This window comes from Podarcis pityusensis, assembly GCF_964106645.2.
Source record: "Podarcis pityusensis genome assembly, chromosome: 6".
NCBI lineage: Eukaryota > Metazoa > Chordata > Lepidosauria > Squamata > Lacertidae > Podarcis > Podarcis pityusensis.
In genome coordinates, this window is record NC_138030.1 from 38,954,410 (window position 1) to 38,971,710 (window position 17,301).

Below are 17,301 nucleotides of genomic sequence, written 5' to 3' on the forward strand. Positions count from 1 at the left end.
AAATCCATTTTCTTACTGTGTCTGAAAGTAAAAATCACAAACAGCAAGTACCCTTGATGGTTCCAACATCTGTAGATTAGAGCAGAGTGTTTGATGACTTAATTTAATAGTAGATTGCAGGATTTTTAGTGCCAGAATATTCATTGTCAAGTCTGCATTAGGATGGACAGCTTCGGTAAATTGAGACAGAGCATTTCTGTCACTTCAGAACACCAATGGTGGAAATGGGATAAAATACTGACTAGCCGTTCTAGAAAAATTATTGTGTTTTAGTTGTTACTGTTTATTCTGTGCTGCCATATTAGTGCAACTGTTCACCAAATAAATAAATAAATAAATAAATAAATAAATAATACTACTAAAGCCCTTTCTGAACACCAAGCACATTTATACGGAAAGTGTAAGTGAATAGAAGGCAAAGTGAAGCCAAGAAGCGTATATTAGCTCACACCGCCACAAATGAAGCTACAAAGAATTAGATATGGCTTCTCCTGAGCTGACTCACCCCTTTATAAAGCAAGATCTGTATTTCCAACCTGCAGCAATAAGACAAATCCCCAATATAACAGCCACCACAGATCCTTGAAGGGAAGAAGAAGAAATCCAGTGATATACTGTAGTAATGATTAACAAGGCAAAGTAATAGTTTTTTTCTGTTCAAGAAAAAACTGCCCCAGTCCTAAATAAAGACTGAAATGTAATCACATCAGTAGCTTCAAAATAGGTTTGAGACAACAACCCCCAAACAGGACCCAAATCCTACTGCAGACTTAACAAAAGATAGACAAACTATTAAAATCAATGAGAAAAACCTGTCAGTTTGTTTTGTACATGAAGAACTAACATAAAAAGCTGTGCTTTCAGTGTTTGACCGCTTCCATTTGTTTCCACTATTTGTACTTTGAATCCAATATCAGACTTCGTAGTGAAGCCAGGAATCCTAGAAATGTGGCTTATTAAACTACATAAGATTTAAACAACTTTAATTAGCCCATGAAATAATATGAACAAGTCACCAGACAAGCTGCTACCTTGTAATGCTCAATGGACATTGAAGCCACTCATGTGGATGAGTTCAAGTGTTACAGGACACAGCAAGTCTCTAGACACATACATACCTTGAGCAGCAAGTCCACTGTACATCTGCACTCACCCCTTTTCGGGCAGATATGCAGTCTTCCTCAGAGATTGGTTTTAGGAACAAGTTCTTCCTGTTCCTAGCAGATGTTAGCTGTGCAAACTGAATGGCCCTAATGACAATCAGAGAGCGACTCCTCAACCCAAGCAATGTGTCCAGCTCAAAACACCTTTTCTCTTGAAAAAATTTTAAAGCACGCCCAGAAGCTGGAACATTAAAAGCCACAACATAGAGGAAATCTGTGCTGGATTTGAAGCCAGCTATGTTCATTACAGGAGCAAAGGTAGTGGAGGAAATAAATAAATAAAAATACACTAGAACCTGGAAGAAAGTATATTTGTCTGCACCCTAAGAATTCTCGCAAAAGAATCAATTTTTTTATTCAAGTAGGAGTCTTCAACATTTAAACCACAAACTGGAGAAAAAAAGGAAGGAACACACACATTTCCACCAGGCAATAAAGTACAATGGTTGCTGAACTCCAGGATTTGGTACAATGAGGGATTGTACCTCATTCTGTAATTACTTACCAATAATAACTCCTGGGGAGTGGTTAGGTGCTAAAATGGAAGAAGAAAAAAGTTAGATGTTATGTGAGGGTGACAGATTCTAGCTCTCTCTCACTGCATTTGCATCTGTCGCACACTCTGAATAAAATATAGTACATTAAAGTATTATTAAAGGTTCAACTAATAACTGAAGATAATCTGCTCCAGTAGACAATGGAAGACTGAATGTTCTAATTACTAATTAGAAGCATTTATCTAGCTGATAAATAATTATAATTAATAAGAAATCCAATTGATCCAGCTGAAAACCAAGAAATGGGGTTCTCACTGAAAAGTCCTGGGTGGCAGACCAGCTTAATGGGTCCTCCCCAGTGCAGGGGAGGAGACTAGCAGTTTAGGCCACAAGACAGTTATGTAGTTATATACATAAATTTATACACAACATATATATACTATTATATACTATTTTGGTGGTAATAAAACCTTTAAGTGGTTTACCAAAAAACAACATTAAAATTATCAATAAAAGGCAGTTAAAAATAGGTAACATGCCAAATTAATCTTGCTTAAACAAAAGTGTTTTAAGTAGACCCCAAAGGGTGTATAGCGACTGATGTTAATAGGCAGGGAGTTCCAAAGTATAGGTGCTGTCATGTTAAAAGATTTATTATAGGTGTGGAATGAATATTATGTGGCACCTATAACAGTGTCAGTTCCACAGATTAAAGAGTTTGAGTAGGCATATAAGGGTTAAGTTAGGGAAGCAAATAGGATTTCTGAGCAGAGATGAGAGTCTCACTTCTGTCAGCAACCATGCTGCAGCACTCTGAACTAACTGCCATACCGAGTACAGCTGATAAAAAGCACATCTGAAGCTACCCAGCCCTCCAGTGACAAAGCTGGATCCAGAAGCACCTGCTGATTGCATACCTGCTCCTTCAGGGAGAATGCTACCCCATCAAGGGCAGGCAACTGATCATTTTCTCAAAGGAACAACTCACTCACAGTACTGAATCTTGACAGGATTCAACATATGTTTATTATCCCCCACCCATCCCACTACTGCATAAAAGTACTGATTCAGATGTTATAGAGAAACAGAGGTGAGCGTCATGAGTATAGTGCTGGCACCTTGCCTGCTCCAACCCCTAATGACCACTCCCAGCAGCTTCATATAGATACTGAATAGCATTATGGATGAAATATGTTCCTGTGGCACCCTGTAGCGTAAGTGCCAGGAAGCCCAAAAACACACTTCCAATGCTTCTCTCTGGACTCTGTAACTGCAACCATTAAGCAGTGTTTGGTTAGCTTTGGAGCAAGAATTGCACCACTTGTGCTCTAGTCTTCATCAACCTTGCTCCATAGCCCAAAGTTCCCCAGACTACCAAGGAGCCACCCTGGTTCCACGACGAGGAAATTTGGGGGTGAGCATGTTCACCACCCATTTCATCTCACCATTCTATTGGGAGACCATGGCTTCGGTGGAACTGTCAGCTTTCGGTGGAACTGTCAGCTACAAAATGCCCCAGAGCATTCAGGAAAAAGCTCCAGGTTTCATCACTCTCTGATAGTAGGTCATATGAAAATGGTGTGACCATGACAATGGGGTAATATGAACCCGCTCCCCAAATATTCAGGCCACCCTCATAAAGTAAAGGTAAAGGGACCCCTGACTATTAGGTCCAGTCATGACTGATTCTGGGGTTGCGGCACTCATCTCGCTTTATTGGCCGAGGGAGCTGGCATACAGCTTCAGGGTCATGTGGCCAGCATGACTAAGCTGCTTCTGGCGAACCAGAGCAGCACACGGAAACGCCGTTTACCTTGCCGCTGGAGCGGTACCTATTTATCTACTTGCACTTTGATGTGCTTTTGAACTGCTAGGTTGGCAGGAGCAGGGACCGAGCAACAGGAGCTCACCCCGTCACGGGGATTTGAACCGCCGACCTTCTGATCGGCAAGTCCTAGGCTCTGTGGTTTAACCCACAGCGCCACCCGCGTCCCTAGGCCACCCTCATACCCTGAGGCAAAAACTAAACTGAAGAGATGCCCTGCCCATTGACCTAATGACCATTTTAGAAAGCCTTATGGCTGGGCATATATTGGATGGCATAAATCCCCAGTCAGAGGGCCTTAGCATAGGTATTTAAGTCCCTGGGCTTGTCCAAAACCACATTTGAGACTGTCTCTGCTTTAACAAGCACAGGGCTTGTTGAAACACCATTGTTATTGTTTGTCAACATTTGTCTAAAAGACAGCATTCTCTTATTTCAGGGGTTTTTTTAATATGCTACAGCCTTCTCAGAAATCCTCTTCTTGATAATGAGAAGAAGCCCACTGGCACAGCTCATGAATCACTTGTACCAGGACAGCACACAAAACCTAGGAAACACATTGCTTGGGCTTTTGGAGTGCAGCCATCATCATGCCTAGCTACAGTGAGTTATAGAACTGAAGAGAACAATTATAATGGATTTAATCAAAGTCAAACTTAATTCCAGAACTGCACTGGGAATTCATGGGACAACAAGCCAACCATGGTGATATATTCAGTTGAGGATTATATGCAAGTTGAACTTTATGGTATGCAAGCATCAAGAGAAATACTCAGTTTCAGAAAACAAACTATTTTTACCAGCTTAATCCTTTCCACGTTATACTAAGGAGAGAAATCTAAAGGGCAAGGGCCACAGTTAAATGGTAGTACACCTGTCCTGCATGCAGAAGGTTCTAGGTTCGATGCCCAGCATCTCTAGGCAGAGCTCAGAATGTCCTGTGTCTGAAAACCTGGAGAACTACCAGGCAGTGTTGACATTACTGAGCTAGATGGACCAACTGTCTGTGTAGAAGGCAACTTCCTATGTTCTTATGGGTACTTGTTTGCCAAACAGTGTCTCCAGATACTAAGCAGCAAATATGAGCTTTCCCCTCACCTTCAGAACTACAAGGAAGAGACACCAAGGCCCCAGAGATTATACAGAGATGTGTCACTGGAGTCTAACACGCAGAATCCTTCCTTCCTCATTCTGCCACCGCCTAACAAGCTGATTAGTAAGGACTGAGTAAGAAACATTCCTGGAATAATTCACAAGATTAGAAATCCTCCCCTACATCACCTTGCCTTCTCAAATGGAATGTTCCCATTCTCAGCTCAGAATTTCTTGTGTTAGAAAAGCTGCCACACCCTGCAATAGAAGCGCAATAGCTAATCTAAAAACAAGCTGATTAATTTGCTGTCACTACCACCACCACCTTTCAGTTTTACCTGTGTCATCTTTGGGCGGCTTTGTCTCTGGACTGTGTGTAGATCCTATGCAAAAGAGAGAGTTTAGATCCTATGCAAAAGAGGGACTGGCTTTGGAATTCATGAAAAGCAGTATAGAAAATTTTAAAGAAAAGCAAAGGAAACTGGAAAGCTTTGCCAGAATTTCCTACACAATAAAAGAAATGCCTTGATGCACCGAAAAAACATTCCATAAATTACACAATTCACATAAAGCCAGGCATTCCTAAGGGACCTTCTAGCATGCAAACCAGCAAAAGGCCCCACAAAGAACTAAACGGAAGAAAAAATTCAAAGCATTTACCCCCAAAAAATCCTGAGTGATTGTCTGCTGTTGAAGCTGTCCAAAGGAAAATTCAGCATTTTTAAGAAGTAGTGAACTTCGGAGTTGGATTACATTTGACTAAGCAGTCAGAAGGCATCTGAGCTCCTAAGAAGCATTAAAAGCCTAAGGAACAATTGTTCTCTTTATAAAATTTACATTTAATGATAAAATAGAACAAATGTTTCCACTTCTTCCACAAGACATATTCTCACAATTTCCTGTACATTAGCTTTCCCAATGACATTTTTTCATTTCAGCTTTGCCTAGCACTATCACTGAACTCCTACCACCCTGTTTGCCTTAATCACTCTTAAAAGCAAACTCAGATTATTGAGTGTGGACTGTAACTGCAGTCAGAACATCCACTGTGAAACAACAGAGATATTGGCATGCTTGGAGAAACAAAACCTAAAGAGGAAACCCTTCAAAATAGACTAATGAGAACTGAGGGAGCCAAGTAGCTGTTGAATAGAGTGACTGCTGGAAAAGAAAAACATAACATGGGACAGGACAAGGGAAATGGAATGCACTGATTAAGGGAAATAGCTTGCTAAATTCTGAACATGCAGTCTTTTCAGAAGGAAGGCCACAAACCACAACATTCTGTTGCAGGTTCACCTTATGGTGTGCAATTCCAGTGTTTCAAAACGACTACTGCACTACCATGTACCCAAGTCTCCTCATGATATTCTTCTGATAAAATTAATCCTCTCTCTGCTGACTTATCAGCAGTAAATATTTTCAAGAGTCCATTTCCTCCACTCTGGTTCTATCCATAAGCTCAATTCTTGCTCACTCCCCACTTTTTAAAACGTACCCACCAATAACAGTGAAAAGCAAACGTTTACCAATTCCAGGGTCCAAGGTGTTACCTCCTCCTCCTCCTGCTCCTCCTCCTCCCCCCGTTCCTGGACCAGCTGTGTAAAGAGACTGATATCAACATTCAAGTACTGACAGCTCTCCATTTATGCCCTTTCAAAATCAGGAGTCATAAAAATCCATATGGGGTGCCATATGGTCTCAGGACACCAGCTCCTCAATGGTCTCAGTCTTTGGAATCAGCTTTAGGAAGTTAAAATGTATATATATATTAAAACTGCTGATGCTACTTCATAATTTGATTTTTTTAAAAGCTGGCTTGTTTTTAACATCAGATTTTAAGTAAGCAAAGGAAGCAACTGTTGCTGTTGCAACCACTACTAGCAGTGTGTGGGTGGGGGTGAAAGAATGAAGGAGAGAAACATTTGAGCAGTCCAGCGGAGTAAGAGGAGTGGAGCAAGCAAGCATCCCAGGCAGCAGCCACTGACATGCAGAAGGAGGGGGGGGGATGAAAGGGAGAAATTTCCAGATTGCTACCACCACTAATGAAGCCAGCACAGTTCACAAGGATTCATTTACGTACATCAGATGTGGGAAACTGGATCCAATCAGTGGGCCAGATCCTTATCCCCCTCAAAGGCCAAGTGTGAAAGGTAGTCAAACTTGCTAATCATTGGGGCTTTAAAGCAATGCACGCTGCTCTCTGCAAGGACCGCTGATCAACTGATTCTCAGGGCTTGCAAAAAGCCACAAGCGATGCTATGCAGGTGCCCAACAGCAGAAGCTTGTCCTGAAGCATGTTAACCTCCAAAGCTGCAAACCCTTTTTTGGCCCATCTGCATCTTTACTTGCCCCACCCTTCACATCATATATGATGTGAAGTGTAGGGCAGGAGAGTGTGGCTTGGCTAACAGCGTCTTGTAACCCAATGGAGAGGCCTAGCAGGCCTAATTAGGCCCCTGGGCTGGAGGTTTTACACTGCTAGTTTACAGCAAGAATGTAGAAAATGCGGCCCTTCAACTTCTGTCAGCAGTAGCATGATAAAAGATATGACTTATGAGTCCAACATCATCTGGAGACCAACAACTTGATATTGTGGGGGACCTGCCATATACTCGTTCTCAATTTTATTATTTTAAAATCAAATTTCTGCCTGCAAGCTTTTAACTTTAATGTCTACTAGGCAGCCTACATATTACTGAGAACCTACAGCATCAAAGCCTTCAGTTTTGTCTGTTTTTAAGGCCCATCATAGCCTCCTAACTAAAGGACACTGTGTATCAGGACTGAGAAAAGTATTTACTCCAAAAAAGCCTTTGAAAAGCTGTTGCTACTCAGAGCACACCAAACCACATAGGTGGAGCAATGATTTAAATTGTACAGGCATTTCTATCTCCCTCTGCATCTATGTACTTTGAGCTCAAGACACTATGACCAAACACACAAACAGACCTATAAATTTCTCTTGAGGAGCAGTACATAATTTCTATAATAAATATAATTCCATAAGAGTAAAAAGAAATTGTTTACCAGTTTCAAGTTTTCACTTTCACTCTCAGGTGCTGACTACTAATGCATTTATGCCTTCTTCAAAATTAATAGTCAGAAAATTATGTATGGGGTGCCATTAATGAGATTCACACAAACAGGTTTTTCTCGTGATATTGTCTGTGGAATAAGCTTTAGAAAGTTAACATGCATATTTTTTAAACTGCTGATCTTATTTGTATTTTGAATTTTTCATAGGCCGATTTGTTTCTAACATCTGATTTTATCTGTACCTTCTCTATAACACTTTATTTGTACTTGTACATTGTTGGGCTGGTGACCAAGTGCACATGAGCAGTCAAGTTTAAACAGGATGAGGAAAGCCTCAAGCGAGCGGAGCACGTGACCATTACTACCCTCATCACTAGCAGTGGGCGGAAAGAAATGTCTGAACAGGCTGGTGGAGTGAGCAAAGCAAGCAAGCTGCCCAGGAAGTTGCCGCTGTTAGGTCCACATTGCTACCACTCTGGAGGGAAGGAAACCTGTATTTCAAAACTACAGGCTTTCTTCTCTGGGCTAACATGGGGAGGGTGAAGGAGAGAAAATGCTTCTGGATTTTGACCTTCTGCCCATTGGTAGCAGGCAGCCCAAGCTAGCACACAGTGAGTCGGTCACCCAAGAATGTGGAGTGGGTAGTGCAAGGGGAAAGCCACTTCTCAATACCACGGGCTGGTTGCTGCTTACTGGAGAAACAAGCTCCAAACAGGTCCACCAGACACCTGCGCCTCACTCTACCTGATCTTGACAAGTGGCTGTGACCTGAGAAGTCAGGAAAGCAACAAAGCCCCACCCATACTGCCTCACCAGATGCCACTGCAGAATGTAAGGAGCTGGGAGCATGCGGGAGATAGGTAGTGTCTGAAAGGTAGGCACACAGGGCTGGCGAGCTACACAAATAAGGGCACAGCCCCAGTTAATGTATATTTATGGTAAACCACTTACAAAGATTTTAATAATTAAATATTGTTCAATTAAAACATAAAATATAAATGCTTTGGAAATTTTTGAACTCCTGATTTGATCATGCGGGATAGCTTACTTCACTTTGCAGCTGAAGCAGTTGACCCAAGATAAAAAACAAACAAACTGAAAATTGAGAGATTGAAGTCCCATTTTTTCTAATTCACCTGTGTTAGAAGTTGTATTTCCATGACCTGGAACAACAGTGGTGAAAATACCTGCAAGAAAAGAGAGGAGGCAAAGAAATATGGATGTTCTGCATTAAAGTGCAACACAATACCCCGCTTTTCCACCCAAGGAGCCCTTGTGATACTTACCCTTGAGACATTTTGGAGGAGGAGGATGCCATACGTTGTCAGCCCCACATTTACTACTGTCGCTGCCCACCAGAGTGTATCCACGTTCACAAACATACATTATAATATTATTATATTCATATGTAGGTCGAAATGTAGTTGTCAATCCTCCATTCTTAATAGAGGGTCTACGGCAGCTGACAACTGAAAAGAGATGAGCAGCATTTTAAAAGATACTTGTTAATTAACCTATGGGTTATTAAACCATGCACAATGATTTAACTATGGTTCATTTACTGCCAGCAAACCACAGTTTGAAGTTGTTTGTGTTTAAACTCCAGTTTGTTTTAACTGTGGATAGGCATTACATGTGGGTGCAGCACCCTTTTCTTAACTGTGGTTTGTTTGGCCACCCCATCTCAGACACTCACCAAACTGCAAAGACACAATGGAAGAGAGACTGGAAAAGAAAGCAAACTGGAAAAGCAAGCAATGGTTTGCATTATTATCTGTGAGATAATTCGCACTTTACTTATGACTTGTTAAACAGTGGCTTCTATGCAAACCAGGCCAATGTCTCCACCAAAGAAGCAGCAGGGACTTTATACTTGCAAACCACCAAGAACCACCCAAATTTGGCAAAATGTTTTTTTTTTAACAGAATCTGCATATTCCAAATTGAAAGTGGACACAAAAGAGGATTCCACTTATTGTGGATTTAAACAACTACAGTGGAACCTTGACTTACATACCTTTCGTCTCATAGACGTTCCAAGTTGCATCCGCAGCAAACCCGGAAGTACACACCGGATTTGCCGCGATTTGCGCATGCACGGAAGCGGCTTCTGCCACCTGCGTGTGCACAGAAGTGGCTGCTGCCGTCTGCGCATGCGCAAAAGCGTGCTACCGCCAAATGCGCATGCGCACAATACGCTTCTTCTAGCGTACCGTTTCGACCAGTGGATAGACCTCCGGAACGGATTATGCCCGTAAGTAGAGGTTCCACTGTAACTGATTGAATAAAAATATATAATCTTCATTATATTACATTATTTATTTGACAGGTCTATAAACTGCTTCAAAGACAGAAACTATTAAAGTGATAAAATCAAATAAAATATTTTATCAGATAAAGTGATAAAATACTCAAAAGACTAACCTCTAAAAACAGTAACACTGTCCCTGCAATTATACCATTACAATTCCATAAAATAGTCTGGGTCACACTTCAAGGACGGCTTTCTAGAGATTGCTAAGAACTATTTAAAGCCCTCTGTAACTTTGGACCAGGTTACACAGTGCCTCAGATTTGGATGTTAAAGGGTATGTTTATTTGTTTAGTACATTTATAACCTGCCTTCCTTCCATCTGGGCACTGAACTGACCCAGATCTGACCCAAATCTGCTTAGTTTCAGCAATGTGACTACATCATTGATTGGCTCACAGACCATCTGCTGAAGTGATTTCACCAAGGTATACTTGACAATTTCTACCTACTGAGTATTGTTCTTAAAAAAGCAACTCACATATGCAAGTCATTTTCTATGAAGCGGAAATGCAGCATATAGTGTTATGCCTCTATACTAAGAGGTAACATTAGGTTATTACGTATTTTAGTGATTACTGATTTCTTCTCAAAGCATTTTTGTTTAGTACAGTGGTGCCCCGCAAGACGAATGCCTCGCAAGACGAAAAACTCGCTAGATGAAAGAGTTTTCCGTTTTTTGAGTCGTTCCGCAAGACGAATTTCCCTATGGGCTTGCTTCGCACGACGAAACGTCTTGCGAGTTCTTGCGAGTTTGTTTCCTTTTTCTTAAAGCCGCTAAACCGCTAATAGCCGCTAAGCCGCGCTTCGCAAGACGAAAAAACCGCAAGACGAAGAGACTCGCGGAACGGATTAATTTCGTCTTGCGAGGCACCACTGTATAGATAACACACAAAAAGCCCATGGAATGTGGACAGCCAAAAAAAAGAAAGGAAGAAAACCCAGCAAAGAATTGCAGGAAATTTATATTATTTTGATTATTCATTGTACTCTGAGCACAACAACCCATTCCTGCTAAAGGTAGTAATGCTTAAGTCCAAATGAAACTAATGGAATGAAATTAGGTAAAGGTAAAGGGACCCCTGACCATTAGGTCCAGTAGTGACCGACTCTGGGGTTGCGGCGCTCATCTTGCTTTATTGGCCGAGGGAGCCGGAGTTCAGCTTCCGGGTCATGTGGCCAGCATGACTAAGCCACTTCTGGCGAACCAGAGCAGTGAACAGAAACGCCGTTTACCTTCCCGCCAGAGCGGTACCTATTTATCTACTTGCACTTTGATGTGCTTTCGAACTGCTAGGTGGGCAGGAGCAGGGACCGAGCAACGGGAGCTCACCCCGTCGTGGGGATTCGAACCGCCGACCTTCTGATCAGCAAGCCCTAGACTCTGTGGTTTAACCCACAGCACCACCCGCGTCCCTCAATGGAATAAATTACTCACAACTAAATCTAAGTTTCTTTGTTTTCAATGTGACTTAATAGTGGCTATCCTTGACTGGATCAGGCCATAAGCTTCCCTCAAAATGACTCAGGTTAAAACAAGCTACTCATTGAGGGGGCAATGCTATTGCATCTCAATCCCACTGAAAACCTCAGAGGCTGAATAGCAGCAGCAGCTTACAAATATAGCTCATTCTAGCAAGAACTTTATTTACATTAACGTATCACAAGGAAGCTACTAAGCATAAATTTCCATCACCTTTACATTCAGGTGCAGCTGGACGCCACTCTCCATTTATACCATCTGCAGCAGTTGAACACGTAATGGTTGGGCTTCCAATAAGGGAGAAAGTAGGGTTACAGGTATACGTTATTGCTGTGCCATGGTCAAACTCAAGGAAACCTCTGCCAGTGTGTTCGCCATTGGCAATGTCAGGAGGGGGGAAACAGGGGATTCCTGGGAAGCAGAAGCAACATTAACAGTTCAGTTAGACTACAATTGCAAGAGCATCCCTATTAGGGGGGATATTTGGACTAAATTTATTTTCACTGAAAAGATGTATCATTTTATAAAGTAATCATTTGATACTTATTATAGGCATGTGCATCCATTTTGGATGACAGCCAAACATTGAAACAGTGGGCTGTTGTGAAGCTATTTCCACCACCTCCAAAGCAAACTGGGAAGCTACCAAAGCCCCCATGCCAACTTCAGAGCAGGGACTGCTATAGAAAAAAGAGTTATCAAGAAAGCTGTTGAAAGGGGGCGGGGATAAATAGTACACACAAAAGAAGAAGAAGAAGAAGAAGAAGAAGAAGAAGAAGAAGAAGAAGAAGAAGAAGAAAGCCAACCCACAACCAAGAACTCTGTTGCCCCAAAGTTCCTTGATGGAGAAAACTTCCTCCCAGTTTTTATTTTTACAGTGGGCTTTATTTTCTTCATAGAAATTTATGGAGGCAGTAAAACCAGGGAATAAAAGCTGTCCTCTGAAAACAGTTGAGCGGGAACCCCCGCTCCCCAGGATGGTCCTTGTGGCCCCTTGTATAGGGATTCCACTATCCTCAACTTCCTCACTATTACCAGGGGTACAGCCTTTATTTCTCCCCGTGTATGTCAATGGAGACAAGGCTGTCTTCACAGCTGAACACAGAGAAATAACAAAGCCTGAACCCCTGAAAACCACTGGAAGGAGGAGAGAACATTCCTACTCGGCAAAGCCACTTGAAAGCTATGCAAAGTTGCCAAGAAGGAACTGTTTCAGCTGAAAAGTTAAATGATGTTTCAGGAGGCTTCCAGTAATCAAGGTACATAATCCGGCCAATTCCTCCTCAATCCACACACATGTGGAATACTAACTCCAGAAGAAGATAGGTCCCCCAAAATGATATGGGGCAACCAGTGAATGACGCAAATTCAGACTCCTCACAGGCCATTGTTAAGTTTTAAACACCCAAGCAAAAAGGTGAACCCAAGAAAAATAGGTTTAAAAAAATGGAATATGTTAAAGTCTAATAATTTTTTACTTCTTTAATCTGCTTAAAGCAGCCCTGTTCAGGGAAGTTTTTAATATTTAACGCTGTATTGTTTTTAATACTTGAGTGGGAGCCGCCCAGAGTGGCTGGGGAAACTCAGCCAGATGGGCGGGGTATAAATAATAAATTATTTTTTTTATTATTATTATTATTATTATTATTATTATTATTATTATTATATTTTTATCCCACTTTTCCTCCAGGGATGGTTCTCTACCTCCCTATACAAGATCACCACAGAGAAGAGGATCTTCTGGAGGTCCTCAAACTAACCCCTTTCACCAATGTGTGGATGTTCTATATACACTGCTTTATTCCCTCAGATCCTCTCTGAATAATGATAATGAAGCAAAGTTGCTTCCATTACTTCCACTAAAACTTAAATAGTAGATTGAGAGGGACAAATCCTTTCTGTTTCTAGGAACACTGAAAAGTTGCTTAATGAACAGGCTGTGTAGGGTTCTTGATTAAACATACCCATTTGCAAGGAATGGCAGAGGTTCCCTGCTCTAATATCTTATGTGTCTAACTCCTCTCTCCTCTAATACCAATTTCATGAATTCCCAGTAACATGTGATTTTGTCAACTAACACATGTTATTTCATTGCACAAATTTCCTGCTCTGGGGAAAGCTAGAAATACAGCCAGCTGGTTGGAAACAACAATTATGGTGAGTATCTGGAACAAGATCAGAAAGTATCCTGAGTTTACATATTGGTTGAGGACACTTGCACACTTGCAATAAACAGAGCCACACTATAACACATTGAGATTAACCTTAATAAGCTAGAATTAACAAATCATCTTACGTTGGCAAAGTGGAAGATCTCTATTCCAAACAACTTTGCTGTCTATAAGGGAACATCGAAGAGTCTTTTGGCCTATTATTCTGTACCTAAAGGGAAAGAGAAACCTTATATTTTAGTGCAAAGGGTGTAGGTGTGCAGATAGAGGATATATCTTAGCCAGTACATATACCTTTAGACTATACTCTCCCCTACAGTGTCACAATTCTGCTAGTTGACACAAAAAGAAAATAATGGAACCAACCACCACCAGTACAAAAGCAGAAAGAAACAACACAGCAGTACGAATATTAACAGCAGTAGTATTAAAATCTGTTCAAGTAATAAGTCCAAGTAAAAAGTCTCTGTTGTTGCTGAAATGTTACAAAAATATGGTCAGGAGAAGTTTCCTGAAGAGAGGATTCCATAGATGGGGTACTGCAACTGAAAAGTCTTGTCTCTGGTTGCTGTCAGTCTAAGTTGAAACAACCTAGCAATTCACTTCACTTTACAATACAGAATTATTTCTTTTTTTAAAAAGAGTGCCCAGATAAAGTCATACCAACATAAAAACCTTGATAGCTTGGATGATAGGCTGTAGTGCTTTCATAAGAGAGCCTGGGCTTTCTAATTTCATTATAGTGCACTTCCTCAGGTCAATATGGACTACTTGAAATGCAATTCAGGTATCTAATGAGGGTTTTGCACTGCGCTATGATGGGGAGTGGAATGTCACCTTAAAAACAAAGGGGAGCAGTAAAGGCAGGAATTCATTATCTTTTAAACATGTAGTATTTCATTAAAACTATGCGAGTCCCCACCTTTGATTACCATTAAAAAAAATCACATTACCAACACAACTATCTGTAAAACCCATCATTATTTTACCATATTGCAAGGGGCAGGACTGTGACTGCAAGTGTGGGTTAAACAAGCCCTGCAACATATTCTTATATCTATTTTGCTATTTTGCTGGAGAAAGGGAGAAGTTAAAGTAATACATGACAACCCTGAAGTGTAGTCTAATAATAAATTTATTATTATTATTATTATTATTATTATTATAGTCTAATGGTAATGGTGCTATTCTGGCATATTGTTTTTCTGTGAAATGAGCTGTGAAGTGGCTTGTAGCAGCAGTGCAATCACTTAAGGGCTGCAAGGAGCAAATGGAAACAGGGAAAGAATTGAGGATTTCAGTAGTGATTGGAAAGACATTCAGATGCCGTCCAACCATAGAAAGACAGCTGTTCTGCCAAATGAGAATTATGGGCAGCCCTGTTTAACCGGGGTTACGTTCCAAAGCACTGTGCATGCTGGTTAAATCATGTTTAATTAAAACCCATTGGAAAAAACCTGCAAACACCCTGCTCCACCCCATGATGTTTCAGTGACATCTTTATGATGTTTTTGCAGGTCACTTCCAGGTTCGGCGCAATGTGCATATACACAGTTGCTCCCATATTGAATGTGCATAAACAGAGGGCTGCCTGGAAACAAAATGAAAAATCTGAGTACAAATTGCCACTGCTTAGGTAGTAAAATCAACCAGAAACAGTAGATCTGTTCCCTCTTTATTAATTTATTTGGAGCATTTACTCCCCTCCATACCCTCTCTGTGGACACCCATGATTATAATTATAAGATAGAGCAGATTTTTAAGAGTACAGTAATGCTTAATATGGTAGCAGTTAATATGTGTCTGTCACCAACCCCTCCCAGGAGTTTTAAACAAAGCAAGGTGTTACAAACGTTGGCTTAAAACTCACCCATCATTACAGCCTAGAGTTATTTCATCACCTAGTCGCAGGTCTGTTGCTTTTATTATTCTGCCATTCTCAAGAGTTATAGCAGGACATAGCCTTCCTAAAAGAAAAATCAAAACAAGCATTAGCACATGCAACCTTGATTCATTAATTTTTTTTTAAAAAGGGTATCCTATAGACAGATTAGGGACAGATGGGGCTCCTCAACCTTGGAAGGTAGCCCATCTAGGAGAAGGAAAGCTCTGATCCTAAACCTCCGCTGCATTGCAGGATATCTTTAGGAGAAGAAAAGGTTAAGGAGTAAACCCTATATAGAGCAGAGTCCCTAAGACAGTTGGATGGCACCTTGTAAGCCTCCTGCAGCCAAGCTGATGCCAAACAAATTGCTCCGCTTTCCTTTGGACCACATTAACGAGGCTAAAAGTGGGCCAATAGAAATAATAGTCAAAAAAATAAATAGAGGAAAAAGTCTGGCCTACATATAGGAGTTGTTAGAGGAGAAAGAAGGAAAATTGAAACTTAAAGATTTTGATGAAATAAGAGAACATGTTCAAGATTGGTTGCAATATCAAAAATTAAATGAGATATTTAAAGAAGATAACAAGAAAAGTTTTTGTTATACAGTATCTAGATTCCAGAAAGAAATTGTAGATGAAAATTTTAAACTATTAAAAAAAGATGTATAGTATTTTATTAGACTGGGAGACCAAAGATTAGGAGGTGAAATCCACAATGATTAAGTGGGCACAAGATACAATTAGAGGACTAGGAGAAATTATGGAGAGTAAATTTGAAATTTACTGACTGTATATTATTAAAAGAGAATTATATTAAAATGATGTACCGTTGGTATATTACACCAATGAAAATGGCAGAAATGTATAGACCAAGCTCCAATAAGTGTTGGAAGTGTAAAGAGAAGGAAGGCACATTTAATCATTTATGGTGGAACTGTAAAATAGTTAAAAATTATTGGGAAATGATATACAGTATAATGAAATGAAAAAAATGTTTAAGGTAACTTTTGTTGAAACCCCAGAAGCCTTTTTGCTAGGAATTTTAGGTCAAGATTTGCCAAAGGGGAAACATAGACTTTTTATGTATGCTACAACTGCGTCAAGGATGTTATTGGCACAAATATGGAAAAGCAATAAAATACCAACGAAAGAAGAATGGCAAGAAAGACTTACAGAATATGCCGAAATGGCAAAACTGACAGACTTAAGAAATAAGGACAAAAAAATCCTTTAAAGATTGGGAACCATTTTCGGTTTATCTACAGAAACAATTCAAAGAATTGGACTCATTAGCAGGTTTTGAGTAAACATTTACAAATAACAAAATTTATATAAATTATAAGATTAAATATAAAAAAATGAATGGAAAGGAAATAAGCAGGATTTGATATTGAAAATAAACTAGAAAAAGGAGGTTGAGGTTGATATATGTTATAATGTAATTGGGGGGGGATGGGAAATTTAATAAAAAATAAATTACAAAAAAAGAGGCCAAAAGTGGGAGTCTTGTGGTCTGGGCTGCCCAGCACATCCTTACACACCATCCAAGCTTGCATCCCTAGGAGGTCATTTGGGTGCTGCTCACATCTCTTGAGACAGATGGATGCCAACAACACTACAGGAATCAAGGTCATTTCCAGATGACCTGTTAGAGCATTCATGCTTTTTTTGTGTGTAGAGAGGTTATACAACATTGTGTCAAAAAACTGTTATACCACAATCTTCAGTGCATTTCCCTGTCACACACTTTACTGCAAGAAGCCTATTTTTTAAAAGCAGCAGGTTTGCTGCACAAAGGCACCAAATACACTGTGCTGTCTGAATTTGTGGGTATTA

The 17,301-nt window shown here is 40.4% G+C and overlaps 1 protein-coding gene across 10 annotated transcripts in view; it reads right to left on the reverse strand.

Annotated features, from left to right (window-relative positions):
* LOC308478897 (membrane cofactor protein-like) overlaps positions 1-17,301 on the reverse strand; it is a 51,710-nt gene that overhangs the window by 3,510 nt on the left and 30,899 nt on the right. For 2 of the 10 annotated variants that reach the window (XM_081009054.1, XM_081009057.1), the window contains 10 exons: positions 15,452-15,548; positions 13,707-13,792; positions 11,624-11,821; positions 8,903-9,085; positions 8,753-8,803; positions 6,107-6,175; positions 5,238-5,273; positions 4,916-4,960; positions 1,669-1,698; positions 506-581 (listed from right to left, as the gene is read on the reverse strand). In XM_081009054.1, coding sequence (XP_080865180.1) covers positions 506-581; positions 1,669-1,698; positions 4,916-4,960; positions 5,238-5,273; positions 6,107-6,175; positions 8,753-8,803; positions 8,903-9,085; positions 11,624-11,821; positions 13,707-13,792; positions 15,452-15,548 — 871 coding nt within the window. Of the gene's footprint in view, positions 1-505; positions 582-1,668; positions 1,699-4,915; positions 4,961-5,237; positions 5,274-6,106; positions 6,176-6,205; positions 7,746-8,752; positions 8,804-8,902; positions 9,086-11,623; positions 11,822-13,706; positions 13,793-15,451; positions 15,549-17,301 lie in introns of those variants that run through there. The other 8 variants (XM_081009058.1, XM_081009056.1, XM_081009060.1 and 5 more) reach the window with 8 other exon arrangements.